At 44.9% G+C, this 21,040-nt stretch overlaps 1 protein-coding gene across 10 annotated transcripts in view; it reads right to left on the reverse strand.

Annotated features, from left to right (window-relative positions):
• Positions 1–21,040, reverse strand: part of RASAL2 (RAS protein activator like 2) — a 138,530-nt gene that overhangs the window by 91,254 nt on the left and 26,236 nt on the right. For 4 of the 10 annotated variants that reach the window (XM_032446265.2, XM_032446264.2, XM_032446263.2 and 1 more), the window contains exon 1: positions 3,263–4,278. The exons of 4 other annotated variants lie outside the window; for them this stretch is intronic. In XM_032446265.2, the coding sequence (XP_032302156.2) occupies positions 3,263–3,860 (598 nt within the window). In that variant the 5' untranslated portion in view covers positions 3,861–4,278. Of the gene's footprint in view, positions 1–3,262; positions 4,279–19,427; positions 19,642–19,706; positions 19,738–21,040 lie in introns of those variants that run through there. 2 more of the 10 variants (XM_085512132.1, XM_015869603.3) reach the window with 2 other exon arrangements.

The following is a 21,040-nucleotide window of genomic DNA, read 5'->3' on the forward strand; positions in this document are numbered from 1 at the left end:
AATGCACATCAAATACAAGAAACCCTCCCACAAGTTGAGATACAGATAATTGATTCTACTGACAAATCATTTTGTCATCAATCTCCAATTAAACCTGCACTGCTCTGAAATTCAGATAAGAAGAAATGGTGAAATAAACGTTATCTGTAAAGCTGCTCATAAATCCACTCTTAACAGTGTTTAGGGTCGTTAAAGGGTCATTGGCAATACATAGAAATAAAATGAAGAGCAACAGCTCACTGACAACCCTCAGGTCCAAGGCTCTGAGCCTGCATAGCTCCACAGTTACTGTAAGATGGGCAGCAGGGTGCCCCATACCAAAGCAAAGCCCCATGGAGCAGCTCTCCCCAGGTTCAGCATCCTTTCATTCCCCAGGAGGGGAATGTGCAGCCAAGAAGAGATGAAGCAGTGTCTGAACACGCTTCCTAGACTGTGAGACCAAGTGGAAAATATTTATCCAGATATATATTCTTTTTTCAAATCCCACTTCCCTATTCAAGCTGCCAAAAAAGCAACTGGTCCCCTTTTGGGAGGTAACCATTCCTTGCAAAAGGGAGCTGCTCTTCCCCAGGTTTACAGAGCTCAGTAGCAAAGCAGTAACGCAGAGATCCCAGCCTTTGCAGTTCTGGCACAGAGCTAAAGCAGAATGCAAGAGGACAGGCATGCTTTAGAAGGAAGCTTTCAATTTCTTTTATAGAGTTGATAATCTGTAACTATTTCAGTAGAAAGTGGAAATGCTTGTAATGAAGCGGGTAAGTAAAGGGCTTGGCTCCTTGGACAGGGGACAGAAAGCATGGCTCCAGGTTCTTCTGGTTCAATGCCAAAGCATGCTGCTCACACTGGGCATTCAGCAGCACGTGGAGGGTTCTCCTTGGACAGGATTTCTCCTCCTCCAAACAGATGTTTCCTGGGAGACTTTTGATTGAGCCCTTCCAAGCTAAGCTGCTTGCACACTTTGGAGAAGCCTTATGCCTCACACTATCTGTTGGCAAGTCACAAGTCTGGGCAGACTGCAGGCTTTGTCAGCCTGAGGATTCCCAAATTCTGCCTCCTGTACAGGGAAGCAATCAGTTTTCTTGCATTTTTCCTTTCACAGAACTGCAGGCATGGGAAGATGCCTTCAGGCCATCCAAGCACCAGCACTGCTTGCGGACAATCTGCCCCACAGAACTCAGCCTGTGTGGCGTTTGGTAGAAGAGCTCAGTACTTCTGAGCACCCAGGTTGCAGGTGAAGAACATGCATACAGGTTACATTGCTTTTCCCACTTCTACCTGCAGGTTCTCCCCTCAGACCCAGCCTTGAGCCCCCAGAACTCCCCTGTTTGCCACCAGGCCTCAGGGTGGCTAAGGCAGGCTGAGCCCACAGACCCTATGAACTCAAGCTTCCTTCAGGAAGAACACATCCCATGACAGGGGATTAGCTGTCCCATGACTATATAACCCACACAGCAGCATGTCTTACGGGGTGAATTGAGTTCTCTCAAACCTCAACTGCTGTTTGCTTGAAGAGCAGATGCTAACCCTCCCTGAGCAGGGCCTGTTTGAGGCAGCTCTGCAGGTGACGACAGCACAACCTTGTTTCCCCAAGCACCTTCCTGGCTATGACTTCCTCCCCTGAGACAGTTTGACTTTTAATCTCAGGTCCCATTGTTGTTTCTCAGTTCCTGAGCTGAGAGTCCCTCTGTAAAACCACTTGGAGCTAACCCCAAAAGCCTTCCCACAACCAACACATTTACAGTGCAATGTCTTCTCACATATAACCTTTCTCTGCCCTTTACTTTCCATGAGCACCCCAACAACTTAACTGACCAGCATTTAGGAATGATTAGAGAACCATTTGTTCCAACACAGCACCAGAACAGTGTGAAAAAGGAACTACAGCATGTGCTGCCCTTTAAAGATTGCAAGTGTTTAATCCAAAATACTTCTGTCATATAGAACACCTTCCCAAAATAGCTTGCTGATATATACATGGTGGCAGAGACCAAACCAACTGTCCAAAGCAACAGAGCAGCCTGCAGTAATGCCAGCTTCTCAGGAGGTCTCAACAACAGGAGGAGCCAAACCAACCCCTTAACGAGATGTGTTCAGAAGCAAAGTAGCACCGTCTCTTCATTTTTTCCCCATGTATTTCACAAGTACTGACAAGCCAAATTCCACCTGAGTGAGGTACTGGAAGAATACAAAGCAATGAACGCATGCAGCGACTTCAAACAAACCCTAGGAGACTGATGGAGATAATCCTTCAGTGCTGCTGCTCTATGCTTGTTTTGCATTTTAAACCAACAAGGCCGCTCCCAATACCAAACACAGCCTGTAAATGACACCACCATCACTCAGACCCACTACCTGTGTGGACAAATAATAACAGCAAGCTGACTTATTTATTGTTTTCTTAATAAGGATGGCTCGTCCAGCAATCTCAAGTAGGTCCAGATGTTACCAGGTTTTAATATGATAATCTGGAGGACTCTGGAAAGCACAGAGGTTTTGGAGAGGAGGAAGGCCTTGCTCCCCTCCCCCAGCACCTCCTTGGTCACTCAGATCAGGCTGGCTGGCATCCCACTAGAAAGCTCCATGGAAGACCAAGAGAACAGAATTTCTCCCTTTCTCCCATTTTTATTACATCTATTTTTTTCCTGCTTGATGAGTGTTGTTAACAGCAGGGCAGATTTAAATGGAATCTCAGACTGGCATCTTGCTGACCTCAATCCCAGCTGGCTAAACCTCTGTAACACTGCTGCCCTTGGCATCTAACAGAGAGCAGACATCAATTTAGCTGATTGACTGTAAAACTGTGAATCTGGTATGAGGAACTAGATCCATTCCACTGCCTTGCACACTGGATAAAAGACCGCTTTATTTCCCTCTCTCTTCTCCTAGTACTTCATCTACAGTAGCAGGCTTGATACATCCATCAGCACACAACTACTCCTCTGAGGCTGCTGTGCTCACAGGACTGTATGCACCACACACGCAGTTCATTTTGGAGAGAAATGCTTCTGCTTCCTCCAGAGACATCTGTTTTAACGGGACCTTCAGGTTTTTAAGCGCATGCCAAAACATCACGCCACTTCTCTATCAGGAAAGGCCTTCCCCCCCCCCCCCCCGTCTTTTTCTTTAATTAAGGCAGAACAGCAGAAGGTTGAAATCTTATGTTACCAAACAGCAAAGTTCAAAACCGGTTTGAACAACTATGACACGACATGTAAAATAACTATACACACCTGTAACACAAACAGAACTTAACAGAGTCTATTACCTGTGCACAGGTCAATTTGCCTATTGTCTGTTCTCCACTCCTCCAGTGCCTCACTGGGGGGCTGCTCCCCTCTTCGATTCATTATCTTTGAAAAGCCACTTGAGAGAGTTGAGAAGATGCCACGGACAAAATAGCCGTACTGCTCACCATCCACAGAGCGTACTGACTGCAGAAAGGGCTTGGCACTCCTGTGTGCAGATTGCGGCACAGGTTCAGACAGGGAACGGTTGAAGGGAACCCGCAGTGATCTGGTCCTTGCCTGGAAGAGCATCTCCGTTGGGTCTTGGTGGAGATCCTCGGCGCTGGTAGCATCCATGCTTGCAGAACTCTTGTCAAGACTCGAATTGTTACCTTCCCCTCTAAGGCTGCCAGAGTGTGCTCTTTTGCTTATCCTCCAGGGAATACGGGGATGCGTTTGCCACCTGTACGCTCCAAGTGCTTTCTCTGGTTCCAAAGCTGTTTGTTTGCTCACCTTCTTGCTTCTTATTTGGTGGTACCAATGATAGTCCTTCAAGGCAGCAGCACCAGCATCCTGTTCCGACAAGGACCTTCTAAAGGTCCTGGGAGAGAGACTGTAATACTTTTTAAAAGCACTCATCTTCCAGCTCTTGAATTCCAGATCTTAACTTGCATCACTCATCACTCAGGAGTCACATAGCTGTAGTTCCTGGCTCAGCATTTTAATGCCCAAATCATCTTCACTGCTGTGACTGAAGGATAGCAGAGGTTCTTCCTGATGAGCCAGAGCATCAATCCCAGCAATTCCTACATCTCAGCAAGGAGGACAAGCCCTCACCTACAGCAAGCTGCTCTCCAACCATACACTCAGCCTCGCTACGCCTGCTGCTGCTTCCTGCATTGTTGCAGCTCTGCACCGAGCTCTCAGGAAATGACTAAAAGAGCCCAGCCATGAAAACCCACAGTGCTGATCTGCACCAATCACACTTCACTTTTTCGTTTGGTAGACATTAAAGATTTGGTTAAACAAAGGAGAAAAAAAAGAATGTGAAAGTAGAGTCACAGCTTTAGGGTGACAGCAAAGTCCCCAAAAAAGTGTTCAAATTGCAATGTTCTGCTGAGGAGCCATGCACATTATGTTCTTCAGTTAAGTAGCAATGTACATCAAATAGAGCAAGACACAACATAAAGGCAATCCTTAGAGTTTATATTTACCACAAGCACCTCGCATCACCCCAGAGTTTCCTTTTAGAGAGGAGTAAAATACTCAGAGTCATCACAATTGGGTGCTGGAAGCTTCACAGAGCAAAGGCGAGGAATGGAGTAAGGAGAAGGAATGCTGCAACTTAATATAGTGAGAGTGTAAATACACCAAAGGCAAATAAGTAAAGGGGAGGAGAAAGAGCAGCGGGTGGGTGGGACTTCAACCATCCTGCACTGGAGCAGAGGTTGGGAAAGCCTTGAGGCATTATCCTCCAGCCAACAGAACACGATAGAGAGTATCTGTCTTTCTCCCCCCCCCCCCCTTCTTTACTTTCATACATCTGGTTGGAATAAGAAGGGTGGACAAAATGCTCCTATCTGCTTAATAGAGAAGGGAAAAAAATCCCCTCGCCTTCTCTACAATTTAAGAAACAGCTGACTGCTTTAAAATCTCATAAAGAAAATAGCTGCTGGTGAACTCAGATCATGCTTGCCAAGTTTTAGACCAGAACACTTAAATCTCAAGTCTACTAAAATCCCTGAAAATAGGAGGTTTATAATGGAAATGCTGACAGACCCTTGGCAATCAAGTAACAATGAAAACCACTTCTCTGGTTAAATAAAATGATAATCTGCTCTGGCAGACCAATAAAGCTTAACTGACCCGCTATGGGATCCTGCCTTTAAGCTTTGACAGCATTCATCAGCCAAAGTACACTCCTGACAGCTGCAGATGCAAAACTTCCTTACTTTTGTATGTGTATCAAAGAGGGTGTCACCACATGGAGGCTATTTGAAGCCGAGACACTGCATTACAAATTCTGCATCAAAACCACTGAAGCTGACTCTCCTTCTCCATTGGAAGTTGTGCTGCTCAGCACAGGCCCTCAATGGTAACACATATCTAAACAAAAGCTTTGCTGCAGTTTCCATACAGGGTAAGGATTCTCCCAGAGGCACAAGGATGAGTGTGCCCAGCATGACGATGAGATGGAAAGCCCTTGGTGCTGAGGCAAAGACAGTGTTGAACACCCAGACTTAGGCCATTCCTGCTGTTACTCGGTCACTGACTTCCAGCAGTGAATCTTGGTTTTCTTGTAGAGCCTGTGGTCACAAAAGCAGCAGCAGAGCTTTGAACAAATGCTTTGAATTAGTCAGTCTGGTAAAACAGGCTTTATGGAACTTTAGAAATAAGCGTAAGTAAATCTGACAGATGATGCTGTGGTTCATTTTAATGGCACAAGCCACAATCTGCAGAGAAAACTGAGAATGTGGGATAGGTTTCTGGTCAGCCCTGCAAGACTTGCACAAGGTTTCCACTAGCACATCTGCACCAACTTTTGGGAGCACACAAGGGCAGGAGAGGACAACACAGACAGCTGGTGCAGTAGCTGAAGTCTTCCCAGGATCTGTTTGCTGCAAATTTCCAGCATGTTTTGTAGCAGCCACTGAGCTGAGCACTGACATCAAGCGTGTTTTTTGCAACAAAGAACTTGTGAGACCAGAGGATTGGGTATGACCAACATCAATGACTCGGATCAGGCAGTCTACCACCAATTATAGCAACATTATCCTAATGCAGGACTTCAGGCTCACAGCAGCATGGACAGAAGGAAAGCTGAGGTGGGACGCTGACCTTCACATGCAGCCAGTGGTGATCCCTGCGGGAACCCACAAAGTAAGATTGTTTCACAGCCCTGTTACACAGATCACCCCCATCTCCAGAGTGGGAACATACAGAGACCAGCAGGGCACCAATTTACAGAGTCACAACATGCAAAACCCCTTATGAGTGAACTTCTACTTTAAATCTGTGTTGTCTGTGTAGCCAGGGCTTGGGCAGTACTTCAATATGGAACATACACAGAATAAGGAGCTCTAAATAAGGCATGTGAGGCTTGCATGTTATTGCTGTAAAACCACCGACACACAAGTTTGCTTAGTCTACAAACAAGACATTTCTTAAACTGTTAACTCAAATACTTTAGCTTGGGCTCCAAGTCAGGTCAGACCCTTTCTTCCTCCTGCACATCAATCACAGCCAAGACGAGGCCCAAACAAAGCCTTCATCTATTCTCACCCAACATCACCCAGTCAAATCTGGCCTCGCTCAGCTTCAGCATCTCAGTACCATGTGAGATGCAAGAAGGTAATCCACGTAACAGAGCTGCTTTCTCCTTGATCCGCAGCCCGTATGTGAGAACTCAAGTTGTTTCAGAGCAGCAGCTTATCTTTAGAAGCATTAGCACGGTCAGCTATCACAAAGCAATCACCTTGCCCAGTGACTGCTGGCATACAGCAGAGTCACAAACCACGCAGAGCCACCCACCCTGCTGCCAGCAAGGGAAAATAACTGCACTGGAAGAAAGGAGCTTGTCAATTTGCTGGAACATTTTCACTCATACTCCTGCTTTTATTACCTACTGCATAAAAACATGCTCCTCGGCTGGCAAATTTCCTCAAGAAAGGTGTTTTTTCCCCCCTTTGCTATGCTTGCAGATCATTGTGCCACATCATTCATTAAGCCTTTTCAGAAAATTACTATTTTCTTCCTAACAATCAAGTCATTTAATCATCTGATTTGACATGTTTAACAGCATATATTTCACTGTTCCTAGATATCTAAGTAATTTATGCCAAAAATGCAGATTTGCTAGACTGAAATATAACTGTATTCCAGCTTTAGCATTACATTGGGTAAACAATCTTGCCTAAATTTATAACAACATTTCACAGCAAACTGACACAAGCAGCATTACGTTCTCACTGAGCATACGAAGATAATTCTTTGGCAGTGGCCTCCTGCGTGGGAAGTCCTCTCTCCATCATACAGCTTTCCAAGAACCCTACACAGCTCTGCTGCATGGAGCTCAGAAATCCCTCACGCTATCCCTTGTTTAATAAATACCAGCAGCCAATTAAAAATTAATAACAATAACAAGACTGAAAACACAAGCAGCATTGCCAAGCAGCTGGAGGGAAAAACGTGTCTCTGATGACAAAAACTAACTTTCAATGCTGCTTCATGTTTAAATAAAGGCACATGCTAACGCATAACGTTTAGGTTCATCTTTAGTACAGCTTACACCCAGAAAAAGATGAATTGAAACCTTCCACGACTGAACTAGTCCATCTCAAATTAGTTTTGGACCGAGCACAAACTTACCAGCTTCTCGTTTTCTACTACATTTTCCAAGAGGGGGAGGTGTAGGCAGAGCAAAGCGCTAATGAAGGAAGAGAAAGCAGCAAACCCTACTGCCATCCATAAAGGCTCATTCTCCACACCTGGGACCTCAACCAAGTCCTCTCCTTGAAATCACAACCACAGAGGTTCAGAAAGTCTTTGGAGAAGACTCCAGGTTACGTTCCCAGCTACCAGCCGACAAATGGGTTCTTCAGTGCATGGGGAAGCAAATCACATTGCAGCCCCCATCCACCCCAGACTACCTAGAAGTGATTGGGCTTGTCAGCCACTCCTGACTTTTCAGCCTGGGTCCCTTTAGCTCCTTTCCCCTTCAACACAAGCCCGGCGCTCACTGCACAGGCACTGTCCATGGAGAAGTAATCAATATGTAAAGTATAAATCATCACAAAACTCTTCCAGCTGATCCAGTTTGACATTTAGCTAAACAGTGCAGCAGAAGACGAAAGATTTTTCCTTCCCTTTAAATTACAGACTTTTCAAACTATTAAGTTTCGTTTATGCAAGGCTTAGTAATTAATGACTTAACATCCCCTTCCCATCCCCTATCACTGACATGCATCTGTTTCCCCCCCCCCCATTCCACCAACATTTCCTGCAGGTGAACATCACTTCTCCTTGGAAGCGCACTCACCCATGCACCTGACTGCTACAGCAAAAGATGGATATCCACCAGCTCAAATCTGCATGGTGGGAAGGAAGGGGGTCCTGCTTTCTGAAGGTAATGAAAAGGCTCTGAACACCTCTGCCCTCCAACCTCCTGGCAAAACACCTGCCACTGCCCTGCTAATACAAACTTAGGAGGAAGTTTTTCCACCCAGAGGGTGGTGATGCACTGGAACATGTTGCCCAAGGAGGTTGTGGATGCCCCATCCCTGCAGGCATTCAAGGCCAGGCTGGATGTGGCTCTGGGCAGCCTGGGCTGCTGGTTGGTGACCCTGCACATAGCAGGGGGTTGGAACTGGATGTTCACTGTGGTCCTTTTCAACTCAGGCCATTCTATGATTCTATGAAACTCCCCACCTGAAAGTTTCCTGCCTTCCTTTTTCCATGCTGTTCTCGTGATCAGCATGAGAAGCTGCCACAACTCTGAAAATTGAGCAGTCTGATAATACTAATTTCTAAGATGCTGGGTCCTGGATCAGTGGCAGGTTAGTAAGAAAATCCCATTTCAGTACATCAAGAATAAACCTGTAGAATGGTGATGCCAGATTCTAATTTCACAAGCAATCTTCTTTGTTGTCAACAAAACAAAGCTCATGCCAAGATTCTAGGGCCATAAAAATAATGTACCTGTAGATGCCAGCCAAGCACATGCAGAGACATAGCAAGCCCACACACAGCTGTGAGCAACAGCACCCCAAGCCAGCCATGTATTTTGGTAACACGTGCTGGTGCAAATAAACAAACATATAACCTGAAGGCAAATACTGGCAACTATTCTGCAGTGCAGAAAGAACAGCAAAAAGATCCATTGGTGTTGACTGGAAGCACTTGCCTCTAATTTACAGAGCTGCAGCTACAGGTCTCCAGGGGGGACAGGCCTGAAATCCTCAGCAATGGGTGACAGCTGCCCTGTAGGGTTGGCTCCTCTGGGCTTATCTGTGTGCCATGCTGGGAGTTCACTGACACACACAGGGTTTAAAGGGAAGAGGAAATGCTTCTGAGCTAATGATGCTGAATTTCAGGAAGACAAGAGCATTAACTAACTTCACTGATAATTTTGGCAGGTCCTTCCAAACAAAACAACCATTCTTATCCTCTCTCTGACATCCACTTCTTCTAAGCCTACAGGTTGGGCTTATCACCCCCTTAAGCAACCCACTGATTCACGTTTTTAATGGTGCTGCTTTTCAACAAGCAAATTTACCTTCCCATCCCCCAGTTCTTTTAGAATTGAAGTGTTTAGGCTTTTTGTCAACATTAAAGAAAAAAAAAATTATCCTTGCAACCTTTTTACTAGAACACAGCACTGCTCAATGCTGCCACAGCATGAATCAAACTAAGTGCAGCCTTAACGCAGCTAAGAGGAAAAGTAATCACATTATTTAAGCATGCTAATGCATAAACATCTCAACAATGGCCTTGGTAACGGTGCTCAAATAGCAGACATATATTCAAGCTTTTTACCCTTTATTTTTACATACCTGTCAAGGACCACATCCTCAGTGCAGACCACTGCAAAAAACCAAACCAACCAGGACCTATCAGCTATAGCATCCAAATATAGGTTGACTGAAGATAAGGGGAGTAAAAAGGTGGTGTACCTGTCAGACTGACCACCACATCACAGCCCTTCCATATGACACCCAAATCATCACCCTTCCAGATGATATATGAAAATTAGCAAGCTAAAGTGCAACAATTGATAGTAAATCAGAGCTGTGCATGAGTTCCATGTTGAACTTTCATCATATTATAAACTCACGATGCTACTATTGTAGCCATCGCACCAAGCAGAGGAGGCTTCAAAAGGAAGCCATTAATTGCCTGCAGCGTGTATTACTGCCAGGTCAGTGAAATTACCTACCAACAACCAGCAGCGACCAAGTTCATGGGAGAGTTTCAATAAATTACTCTTCTCCCACGCACTCTTGATGTGCAAATAAGCAAACAACACTGTGAGTATATTCCAGGGCTTGTTTTTAGTGACAAAATGAATAAATACAAGTTACTGGCTACTGTGTCTGCTGTGACCATGAGGTATCATTGGTCAACTGCGCTCCATCCTTACCAAGTAGATCAGAATCCTCGCTTGCAATCAGACCTGACACTGAAATCATATCCTGAAGCTTCAAACCATCCACACCAAAAGCAAATATTTGCTGTAAATAAAACACACAAAGCTTGGCTGGCTTTTATAACTGCATGAACAACCGCTGAAGCTAGACCAGGCTAACGAGCACGTGGATCCCAACTGCACAGCATTCATGTGTCTCCACTTAGTAACATATCACAGCCCGTGCTTCATAAAAAGATTTACACATACGAAACACTCGTATAGCAGTCAGACATAAAACCAGGATGTAATCAAATCTCCGCTGCTTTATGGCTAAATCTCTCAGGACTTAAATCTGCAAAACTGAACGTGAATAATTGCAGCTATTTTCTAATAAGGACCACATGCTGCAGGAGTGGAGTACGCGAGCTTTCAATAGCTCTGCATAATATTTTTGGAGGTATTTCTACTTCAAATAAGCAATCCAGTTCAGCAGAGATAAACACACACACACATCGGTGACCTTGTTCAAACAATGCCCCGATTAATGCGATAAATCTCATTGCCAAATCTAAATATAGGCTCTTAAGACAAGAAAACCCCCCAAACCAACAACAGTGGAGTTTTAGAATGTGACAGCCTTCCCCTATTTACTGTTTACCTCGTTACCCAAATGCCTGTGCAGCTGCAGGAGGCCCTGCAAAGCAGGGGGGCTCTGGCTGCCAGACGCAGTGCGATCTGCACATGCGATGCTCCGAGTGCACTTGGGGCAATTTCAAACCTTGCATCACGCCTCGGGTATGCATGTATTCTGCTTCCCACAGACAGCCCGAATCCTGACACAAGGCAGATAGGCACCGCAGCACTGAGTCACAGCCTCAGAAACAGGGTTTTGTTTTGTTTTTTAAATGAAGGCATGGGGAAAAAAAATAAAATCCCATTCAAAAACCCTTCTGAGTTTCAGACTTCGGGTGTCCGAGCAGGAAATGAGGGGAGGAGGGGGAACGAGGGGAAAAGGAGAAAGTTCTTTGAGTCACCGTTATATTTTTGGAGTATTACTAGTTGTGTTTTGCTGTTGTGCTGCAGAAATTAAGCCTGTGTGAATTAATGCAGCATTATCTTCTCCAGGTTTTTAAGCCCATGATGCAGCATTAACCTAATCTTGGGCTCAGAGCACACTCCCTCCCCATGCCACAGACAGCAGATAGCTTTCCATCACAGATACCCCTGGCTGTGGCACACACCCAGCCATGTATTCCTGTTCCACCTTCCTTCCCAAAGCACGTGGGAACATCCACAAGTAGAACTGACCTCATTCATGTTGGGAAACAAAGTCTAAGAATTGAAGACACGGAGCCTGAAAGTTTGATTTTTCTGACCATAAGATATGGGAAGGAGCAGCACTAAGGCACTTCTCCTCCTTACTAAAAATACAACTTAAAGTACCTTTGCCCTTCTTGATCTATTGTTATCTATAAAAACAAGGCTTGATTTTGCTGGGCAGAGAGAAATCTTTGCCTGCTATTCCCCTCCCTACTATAGTTCGTAAAAGTTACACAGCACATTTATTTTTACTGTTTCAGAACAAATTAAAACTAAGCTATAATATATGAACTGGTTATCCAAGGAGGCTGTGGATGCCCCATCCCTGCAGGCATTCAAGGCCAGGCTGGATGCGGCTCTGGGCAGCCTATGCTGGTGATCGGTTACCCTGCACATAGCAGGGGGTTGGAACTAGATGATCACTGTGGTCCTTTCCAACCCAGGCCATTCTATGACATGATTTTTACAAGCTTCTCTCTGCAGCTTTCATTGCTCGGGTTATTGTCAGATCATTCTTTTACCCCCTTTTCTCCACCCCAATGCAGCACAAGCTGCATCTGTGACTTCCCTTGCTAGATACAAGTTGCCACAAGCAGATCAATTATGCACAACTAAAATGACTTACGGTAAAGAAATCATCTGGGGAACAACAAGAAAACAAACCGCAAAGAAACCATATGGAGCTCAACTTATTTATAAATATCTTCAAAAAGCAGCCTGGAAATGTCCCGCCTGGGTGGGTGATGAGCACAGACATGGCATGGAGCAGCAAGGGAAGACGCCAGGAGAACAAGGGCTTTTTTGTTGTCAAGTTCTGTTTTCTCCTTTCCAAAAAAACAAGAACAGTCAGGAAATCCTCCCAGTTTGGTATTCCCACCACTGCCACGACAGATTAAATACAAGGCCTTTGCTTCCTGTCCCCTCCTTGTTGGGATGGAGCAGGATAATGCCAATGTCAGATCTCACAGGAATGCCACAAATAGAGATGAAGCTCTAGATCAGCTTAGTACAAGCTTGGCTATGCTGCCTGGACAGCGTGCAATTTCCTCTCTCAGTTTAACTCAGTTCAGACCTCGGGGTCAGTAAGACACCTCCACAGAGGGTCCTGCAGCCATCATCATGGCCTAAAGCACAGGGTGAGCACAATAAAGTGCAACCCAGGTGTTCATAAGTGACTCCTGGAGAGTACAGAGAACAGCTGGGAAACACTGAGGCAATCTCCACCAAGGAGCGATCTCCAAGAGATGCTACCTTAGTTGTGGTCAGCCCTTAAATGAGGTCTAGAGGAGGTGGAGTCAAGCTTCACTCCTTCAAGGAGCACAGCTAAATTACTCTCACCTGTGCTCCCAGAGCTGACCCCACACTTGCCTCAGCTGGTTAATCAGAGGTTCAGGCTGTGATTACCAATCTCCCATACACCTGGGAACAGAGGCCAAGCCCACCTCACCACAGCCTCCTTTCCTTTTATGAGCTGTAAGGAGCAACATCCTTTCATTTTACCAGCAGTCTAAAATAATAATGAAAAATCCCAACAGAAGAAAAGTGGCTATTACTATGGAATGAACTATGGGACAGAAGAGGAAAAAATATCAGGGATAAATCAGAGCTTATCTTCTTAAAATATAAACCCCTCAAGGAACATAATTTCCTGCAATTAACAAGAAGACAATCCTCAAGATGATCCTATACAAATCACCTTAAGAGTTCAATAAGGCTTCGACTGTTTTATTTTATTCTTCACTTTTTTTAATGCACATATTAATGTTTTAACCATTAATGTTTTAACCAAACCTGTCAAACCTTCTTCTCGGTTCCTCCCTTACAAGCAATGCACACCAGAACTCAAATAGGATGCGTTCTGAGCCAGTTTGTTTCCATCATTAGAGTTAGTTTTCTCAATGGAGAGCTTTAGAGAACTTAACACTTACTTATTTCACTACCAAGATGACCTGGGTCATAGCTTGTTACATTCATAACTTCACTGAGTTTCTATAAAGAGCAACATATTTACCTTCCAGACACAATATGGCCACCAGGTGAAATTAAGTGTCTTACCAACAAAGTCTGGGACTCAGGTTCTAACAGACTAACTCTGTCTCACTATCCAAAAAGCAACACTAACATCATGTATCAGGATTAAGTTCTTAGTACCAGAATTGTAATACAATGGAAAGTGCAGCAATGATATCAAAGTAGCAAGGCCCTAGGCCACATAAAGTAAGGGTTTAGCTCAAACACAACAGCCACGGGCACAAAAGCAAAAAGCCACTTACCTTCAGAGGGCCTCAAATACACAGAGATCTCCAACAAGATGCCCTCGCCTCCACTGCCAGCCCTTAAATGAGCTCTGGGCAGGGGTGGGTCCTGGCTCCATCCCTTCTGGTCACTCAGGTACATTGCATACACCTGAGCTCCCCTGGGCTGGCCCTGCCTTCCACCAGGTGCTCCATCACTGCTTCAGGCCCTGACTTAGCATTTCCACTTCCAAAGTGCTTCAGAACAGCCAATTATGCTCTCTATATTTACAACCGTGCATTAAATACAGATTTACAAATCCAAAATGCTTTATTGACACCAGGCCCTTGCACCCTGCAGAAGCTCTGGCTGCAAGGCTGTCTTGATGGGAGCATTTTGGTGCTCCGAGCTTTTTAAACCTTTCAGTTCAGTGACTGCAAGTATACAAACCCACCATTTAGGAAGGCTCATGAGAGGAGCCCATACCAACAGTGAGAAAGCACAAATAAACCCACTTCGCTAATGAAATCAGTCTACAGCGGAGTTTCAAACCCACAGAAGGTTTTCAGAAATAGAACAGGATTTATACAGATTGCACATCAGTTCCTTACTCAGAATCCCATTATCACATCCACTGGAAGGAAAGTTTAGTTTTCCATCTGCTCTCTATTCCACTACTTACTGATTTTCTTCCCCTGTTACTTCTTCCCTCTGCTCTTCCCACCTGACAGCCCTCAAACACAATCGATAGATGGATCAAACCAAAGGGCCTTTTCTGTTGCATTCACTGCATTTTTCACAGCTCAACAGCTCATACTCATTCCATTCCAATCCAGAGGGAATTTGAGAGATTATGTATTGCTGAAATTAACAGGAGCGTTCATCCATAACATGCATCTTTGATTTCAGCCCATTTCTAAAGGTCCTCCTTAAGATCACAGCTGCCGACTATCAAATGAACTGTAAATCAATAGATACCACAAGCAGACAAAAAAATACAACAAACCCAGTCTAACACCAACTCATATTTTCTCTTTTTAACACCTTTTAAAGCCAGCAATGAAAGCAATGCAGAAAGGAGAGCATCAGCTCCTTTACTATGAAGACCTCTACATTTTGCACGGTGTCATTAAGGGAATTTCTGAATGAACCAGAAGGTGGCAACTCTGGGGTGATTCTGGCAAGGGAAAAAAAACACCCTGCTCTCACATCCTTTTCTATTATTAAATGTGATACAATAGGATTCCTACTAAAATAACTGAAGCCAATTGCCACAAACTGTACTACTGGGAAAATTAAGCGGAATGAAAAGCAGCGAGGCAACACAAAAGAGATTAGCGGCACATAACGCCATTCCTCACAAAAGAAAACGAGGGCATAAACTTGTATTTAAAGCTCAGAACCGCAGAGCCGTGTAACACGGCACATGGTACAGAGGAAGGGGAAGAACAGAGGAGCAAGAAACAGGTATTTATTATCTCTGCCCCTAACTGCAGGGATTCAGAGCGCAGCACAGAGCAGCAAGGACATTCAGCCGCAGCTTTACCATTATCACCATTACCTGGCCGTGCCAATTGGACCATTTCTATAGAGCTCATGAAATCTGACAGCTAGAAAGCTGCAATTTTGTACGAGTGGTTATTTCTGAGCACTAGCTCAGGAAAAAGCTGAATTCAGCTCAGGGAAGAACCTCAGCACGGCCCGCAACCGTCCCAGAAATTAACTGGCAATGTCCAAAGATTCAGACCGGCACTATTATGCTTTAGAGACAAGAAGCACAAGCAGGAAATTAATCACTGACGTATGTTTGTATTTTTGACTTGCCTAATTATAACTTTCCGCCCCAAAGCAACTTTCAGTATTAACTCAAAGTTTAAATTTCCTCTTCCTTCTACCTTCAGCTACAACCTCTTTCACTCTCTCTCCTCTCAGGCCCTACTAAGATTGGAAACCTCATTTTCACAACAAATTCCCTCCCTCGCTGTTATCTGATAGCAACCCTCAGGATTGCAAATTTAATCATGATAACAGCCAAAAACCTCAGCACGGGAACCTGAACTCTCAGAGCCTTCATACCACTGGCAATAGCTGGTGTTCATTTACATGGAGGTAGCAGTGGAGAGCTGCTGCAGGGAAGGGAAAAGAGCTTCGTGACACGTTTGGTGTTATAAACATCCTTCACACCTTAGGAGGAGAGCACTGGGAGATTCAGAAAGCTGAACAAAGCAATGCCTGCTTTGTCACAGCCCTGTGGTTATTTGTAGACAGACACACAGAGTTGTACTTGTCACAGAAGGCATCTTCAGAAACAAGTGATATTAGGAATTAAAGAGGTTCCCCTAACAACCATTTTCCCTTCTGGAGACTGAGTTATTAAAATTTCAAACAATTAAAAGCTATTGTTTCCAAGAAACATAAATACACATTTATACGCTCCATTTGAGATTCTGAATGCTGCCTGGCTTCCTCTCCCTACAGCAACCCTCTGTGTGCAGAGGAAACAACACACAGCATTCTGTACAGGGCCAGTGTAAGAGAAATGAACACACAACGTAATGCCACGTTTCTTTTGTTCTTAAAGGTGTGATTCCAAAGGCTGAGTGCTGAAAGAATAAAGTGTTAATACAATACAGACTTGGAACACCCCTGACACCCACGCTGCAGGATTCCCATTGCACAGGATGCTGCTGTTAGTGAATACGCTCAGCTGGACGGTACCATAAATGTCACTGCACTCAGGTGATGAAATGAAGGCTGAAACTCACCTGGCCACAGGGCTGTGATATGGCAACTTTGTGCACACAGCCTTTAAAAAACTGAACTATTTCATGTATGGCCACTTACTGTAAGGCCCCTGATTTATTATCTATCAGTGTACCCAGATAAAAGATGTTCCTTGTACCTGGAAATTCCTCTGAAGTAGCAGAGATTTCTGTGAGACTATCATTATCCACCTGCCACAGAGAGTCACGTTCTGACGGTGCAGCCATTAAGCTGTTGCTTTTTGCTATTTGAGAGCTTTGATGTGACAACATAAACTCTCCTCAAACGCCTTCTTGCATCCAACATCACCTTGCACAGACTGCGGAGGATAAGGCAGCACCCTTTGTAGTGATGCAGCTGAACTCACAGGTGTCATTTCATGCATTAATTAAAAAGAAATATAGCTCATAGTTAGAAAACAAAGGATAATGCTTAGCTAAGGGCTTCTCTACAAGCCTTTGTTTCTTCACCGTTGTTTAACACTTTGGGTTTTCCATACCATTTGTCTTTTTATATTTCACACTGCAAACAACGATGTCAAAGAGACAATTTCAGTTTACTTAGATGCATCTTTAGCTCAGGCTGTTTTCGCTTCACCTCAAACCCAATCAGTCATTTGCATTTACTCCTGCAGCGGTAGAGGAGCAGATAGCAAAATTAAACAGCACTTTAAAAGTAACAGGGATCTCAGGAGAGAGGGGGGAGAAACACAGCAGCGTTTGCTAAGCTGGCAAAATGCCATTTGTCTTCTCTGACCTTCAGTCTTTATAACCTCTCCCTGTTAAAAAAAAGATCCAAACCTTATGATGTTCAGTTCTACCAGCGCTACACACAAAGAGCTCGCGAGTTCTTTGCTTCAACCAACCTCAAACACATTTATATAGATGGGTCAGTAAAAGAAGTTGAAGTAAATGGGATATAGCTGCAGCTGAAACATCCAGAGGCCATAGCTATCCTGTAGCCTCAAATACAGGAATCAGACTGCCCCAAGCACAGATCTTCACACAGGGTGCCTGGATGCACGTGCCCTATTCAAGTAGTTGTCCCACAGGTAACATCCCCCGCCGAACCAGCCTCCAAGCAGCTGCACTTCATATCAATCCCAGCATCCCCAACTTCCTAACATCCTGGGCCTGTTTTCAACATCACATTTAACACACATCCCCGCTGTGTAAATAATGAGATTGAAGCCTAAAGTGCCTCTCCAAGGACTCTGAAAAGATGCAAAAAGTTACCCCAGCTGATGTTTATTACATGTTTCCTTATTGGCTACGTTTCTGTCATCAGTGAATTACACTTTTAAACACTGATGGGCTACAACTGCTCTGAAGAAATCCACGCAAGGTAAATGTTTGCTCTGGTCATTTAATAGCTGGAGTTCTCTACAGAAAAAGCCCTCTCCAAATTAATTCTTGACAGCCTTTTGGCCAAGTGAGATTTCAAATTCCATCACTGCAGTCTCCTCCTCTCTGAAACAAGGAAAGAAATCTGTATTTATTTTAATTCTGGTTCTTCTTGCAAAGGTTGGTTAATTGACTCCCAGTCCTGGGTTATTCATCACGAGATCAGAGAGATCTCCACTTCAGTTCTCTGTACTTGGTGCCGTGTCTGTCAGAATGTAATCAAAGGAGATTACTTCAGATGACATCTCTGCTTTTCCTAGAGGCAGAAAATTCATGGTTTCTAAGAAGCCATGAGTAAATGAGGAGAGACAAGTAGATTTGAGCTAGAAGGGAATTCCAGCTTCCAATCAAATCTCCTTCTCAGCAAAATCAGTGCTTGGCACATCCAGCCCATCACTTCTATTCAAGAGATGCTGCTTACATCTGTGTCTACATTGTCCCCTGTATAAACACTGCACAAAGTGCTGCGTGGGGAGAGAATAACAGCACCGAGGGATTTGCACAGAAGCCAAATTTCCCAATAATAACTGTTCAGTGGGGCTCATACACTGACAACATGGGCACCTGCACACACCTGATGGCACCAGACTCAGCTTGTGACCTCCTACCACCAGCACAGGGCAGGCTCCCCACTGACCCCCCATACCTCACCCCACTGGGCCTCAATCGCTGCTCAGATTTGTACCCTATTACAGACGGACTCCCTGGGATGCATGGAGGTAAAAATCATTCCCTGCTGTGGCAGTTTATGATGTTTGCTTTGCACTGCATGAGGAAAGGACACCTACGCCGGAGAAGACACACATCCAACAACAAATTCCCAAGCCAGCCTCTTAAAAACACTCACCAGCTCCACATATAATCAAGCTCCACAATTATTCTAATTTGCACAATTAAGAGTTGAACAAACACTGTAAATGTAAATGGAAAACCCCAGGCACAGGCTGCTGCTGCTACCGGAATATTTTAAAATCCCAAATAGACAACCATCTCTGTAACAACGCAACAGCAGAGCAACCTACTGAAACCCAGTTAGCAACAAATTGAAAACCCTCAAATCAAAAGCCATCCCACATCCACAGACAGCTGCTGTCACAGAGCCAAAAGCCAAGGCAGAAATCCTGGGCAGGCTGAGGAATGGGCTTAGGAGGGAGTCTGCCCAGTGGCTGGCATGCTCCTCTCATCACCTCATCCCCAATGGACAAAGTTCTTGACATTTCCAAGAAGCCATCTCACGCTGGAAGTGGGACACGAATATAACAGCAATACCCACAAGCTCTCTGTCCGCTTGTAGGCATCTACAAGAATGCTTTCTGCTCGGTTATCTTTTCCATCAAGCAAGAGGTTTCTCCTACTCACCGCTCCATGGCTTTGTCTGCACTAGCATCTTCCTCACCAGGCTTGCCATACCAGAATTTTTACCCGTCGTTGTCTAAACCTGCTCCGAACCAAACTGGGTGGAAGAGCTTAAAAAACCCTCCAGCATCCAGCCCCTGTGTCTGCCCGTGCCGGTCCTGCTGCTGCTTCTGTAGAGGCTGCACAGGCTCTGGATGGAGGAGGCTGCACACACACACACACACACACACACGTGTGTGCACACGCACAGGAAGCTTGGAACTGAATCAGTGCTGAACGTACCGACTTCCTTCTTCATGCTCCAATATCTCTGGTGTAAACAAGTGGTGCATGTTAGCCAAGCGAAGCTGAAAAGTCCGGCAGGGAAGGACAAAAGCAGGGAGTGGTCCTGGCTAGAAGTAACTATTTTAAATACACAAACATCTTCCCGTCAGATTAAGCCTTACTTATACATTAGGCAAATTCTGAAGCCATTGTCGTGATAGGATAACTCAAGACAAACAGGAGACTCTGCTTCCTCCTCTGGAGAGCCTCCTCATTTCCAGCACAAAGCACCTTGTAAGCTGAGCACTGGTAAGAAAGACTTCACATCACTCCTGAAGGCAAAGAGGGAAAGGCTGATGCCAAAACGAGCCCTCAGGAAAGCACCACTGTCCCCAGCCCATGCACTGGGCTTGTATACTGAGCCTGGGTCCACATCAGAGCTGGTGGCTGGAACTCCAGTTCTGACCCCAGTCCAGCCATCGGCAGCCACCAGCTTCCAGCAGTGATGGCAGATGGCAGCAGGAGCATGCAGGGATGGGGCAGAAGGCAATTCCATCCTCTCTGATGTTTAAAAGCAACCTGCTTGTGCTTGGAGAGATGTCCCGCTCACCCACACAGCTCCAGGCTCCTTCAGCCTTCAACAGCTTGCAATGCTGTTTAACCTGCAGCAGCTCCCACCTCTTGGCACACAGCACCCACTGCTTTCACACAGCAAAACCACTGCACCAGCTCTCCAGCAAATATCTTTGTGGCTAACACTAAGGAAATAATGCCTGACAGCGGTCTGATTTCTTAGACAAAACGACACAGTGGGCAGCAAGAGGCTGAACAAAAAGGAAGCCAATGGATCGGCAGTTCTTTGCTCCAAAATGATAAAAAAGAGCCTTTCTGAATGAGCTGCCACCTCAAGCCTTTTCAGAGAGCTGTGTGCTATTTTCATTTCTCTATCTGAGAACACTGTAATAATAAAAAGCTTTCTTCTGCTTAAGCTGGAACAATGAATATCTGTGTCTATTCAGCACATGTCCCTGTTATTGTCCTGCAGAACTGCCTTTTAGGTGCCACCTCTTCCCATCCTGTCTTTCATGGCAAACTCAATTCTCAAATCATGCCACGCATGTAAAGTAAAACTAAACTGCTGCTATTCCAGAAGGCACAGAATGCAGGATTGAAGGAGCAGGGTCAGAAAAGACAGGCTCTTCCCTGTGTGCCAGTTACATGGGTCCTGTGGTCAACCTGCACCTCCAACATTTGCATTCAAAACCAATTAATTATCTCCAACAATGAAATTAGAGCGCACATTTGGGCTTGGAGCTCCTACCACATTGATATAGATCCATACCATGCAAGAG

The sequence above is a fragment of the Coturnix japonica genome, chromosome 11 (assembly GCF_054131305.1).
Source record: "Coturnix japonica strain WE chromosome 11, WE-NBRP24, whole genome shotgun sequence".
In the NCBI taxonomy this organism is placed as follows: Eukaryota; Metazoa; Chordata; class Aves; order Galliformes; family Phasianidae; genus Coturnix; species Coturnix japonica.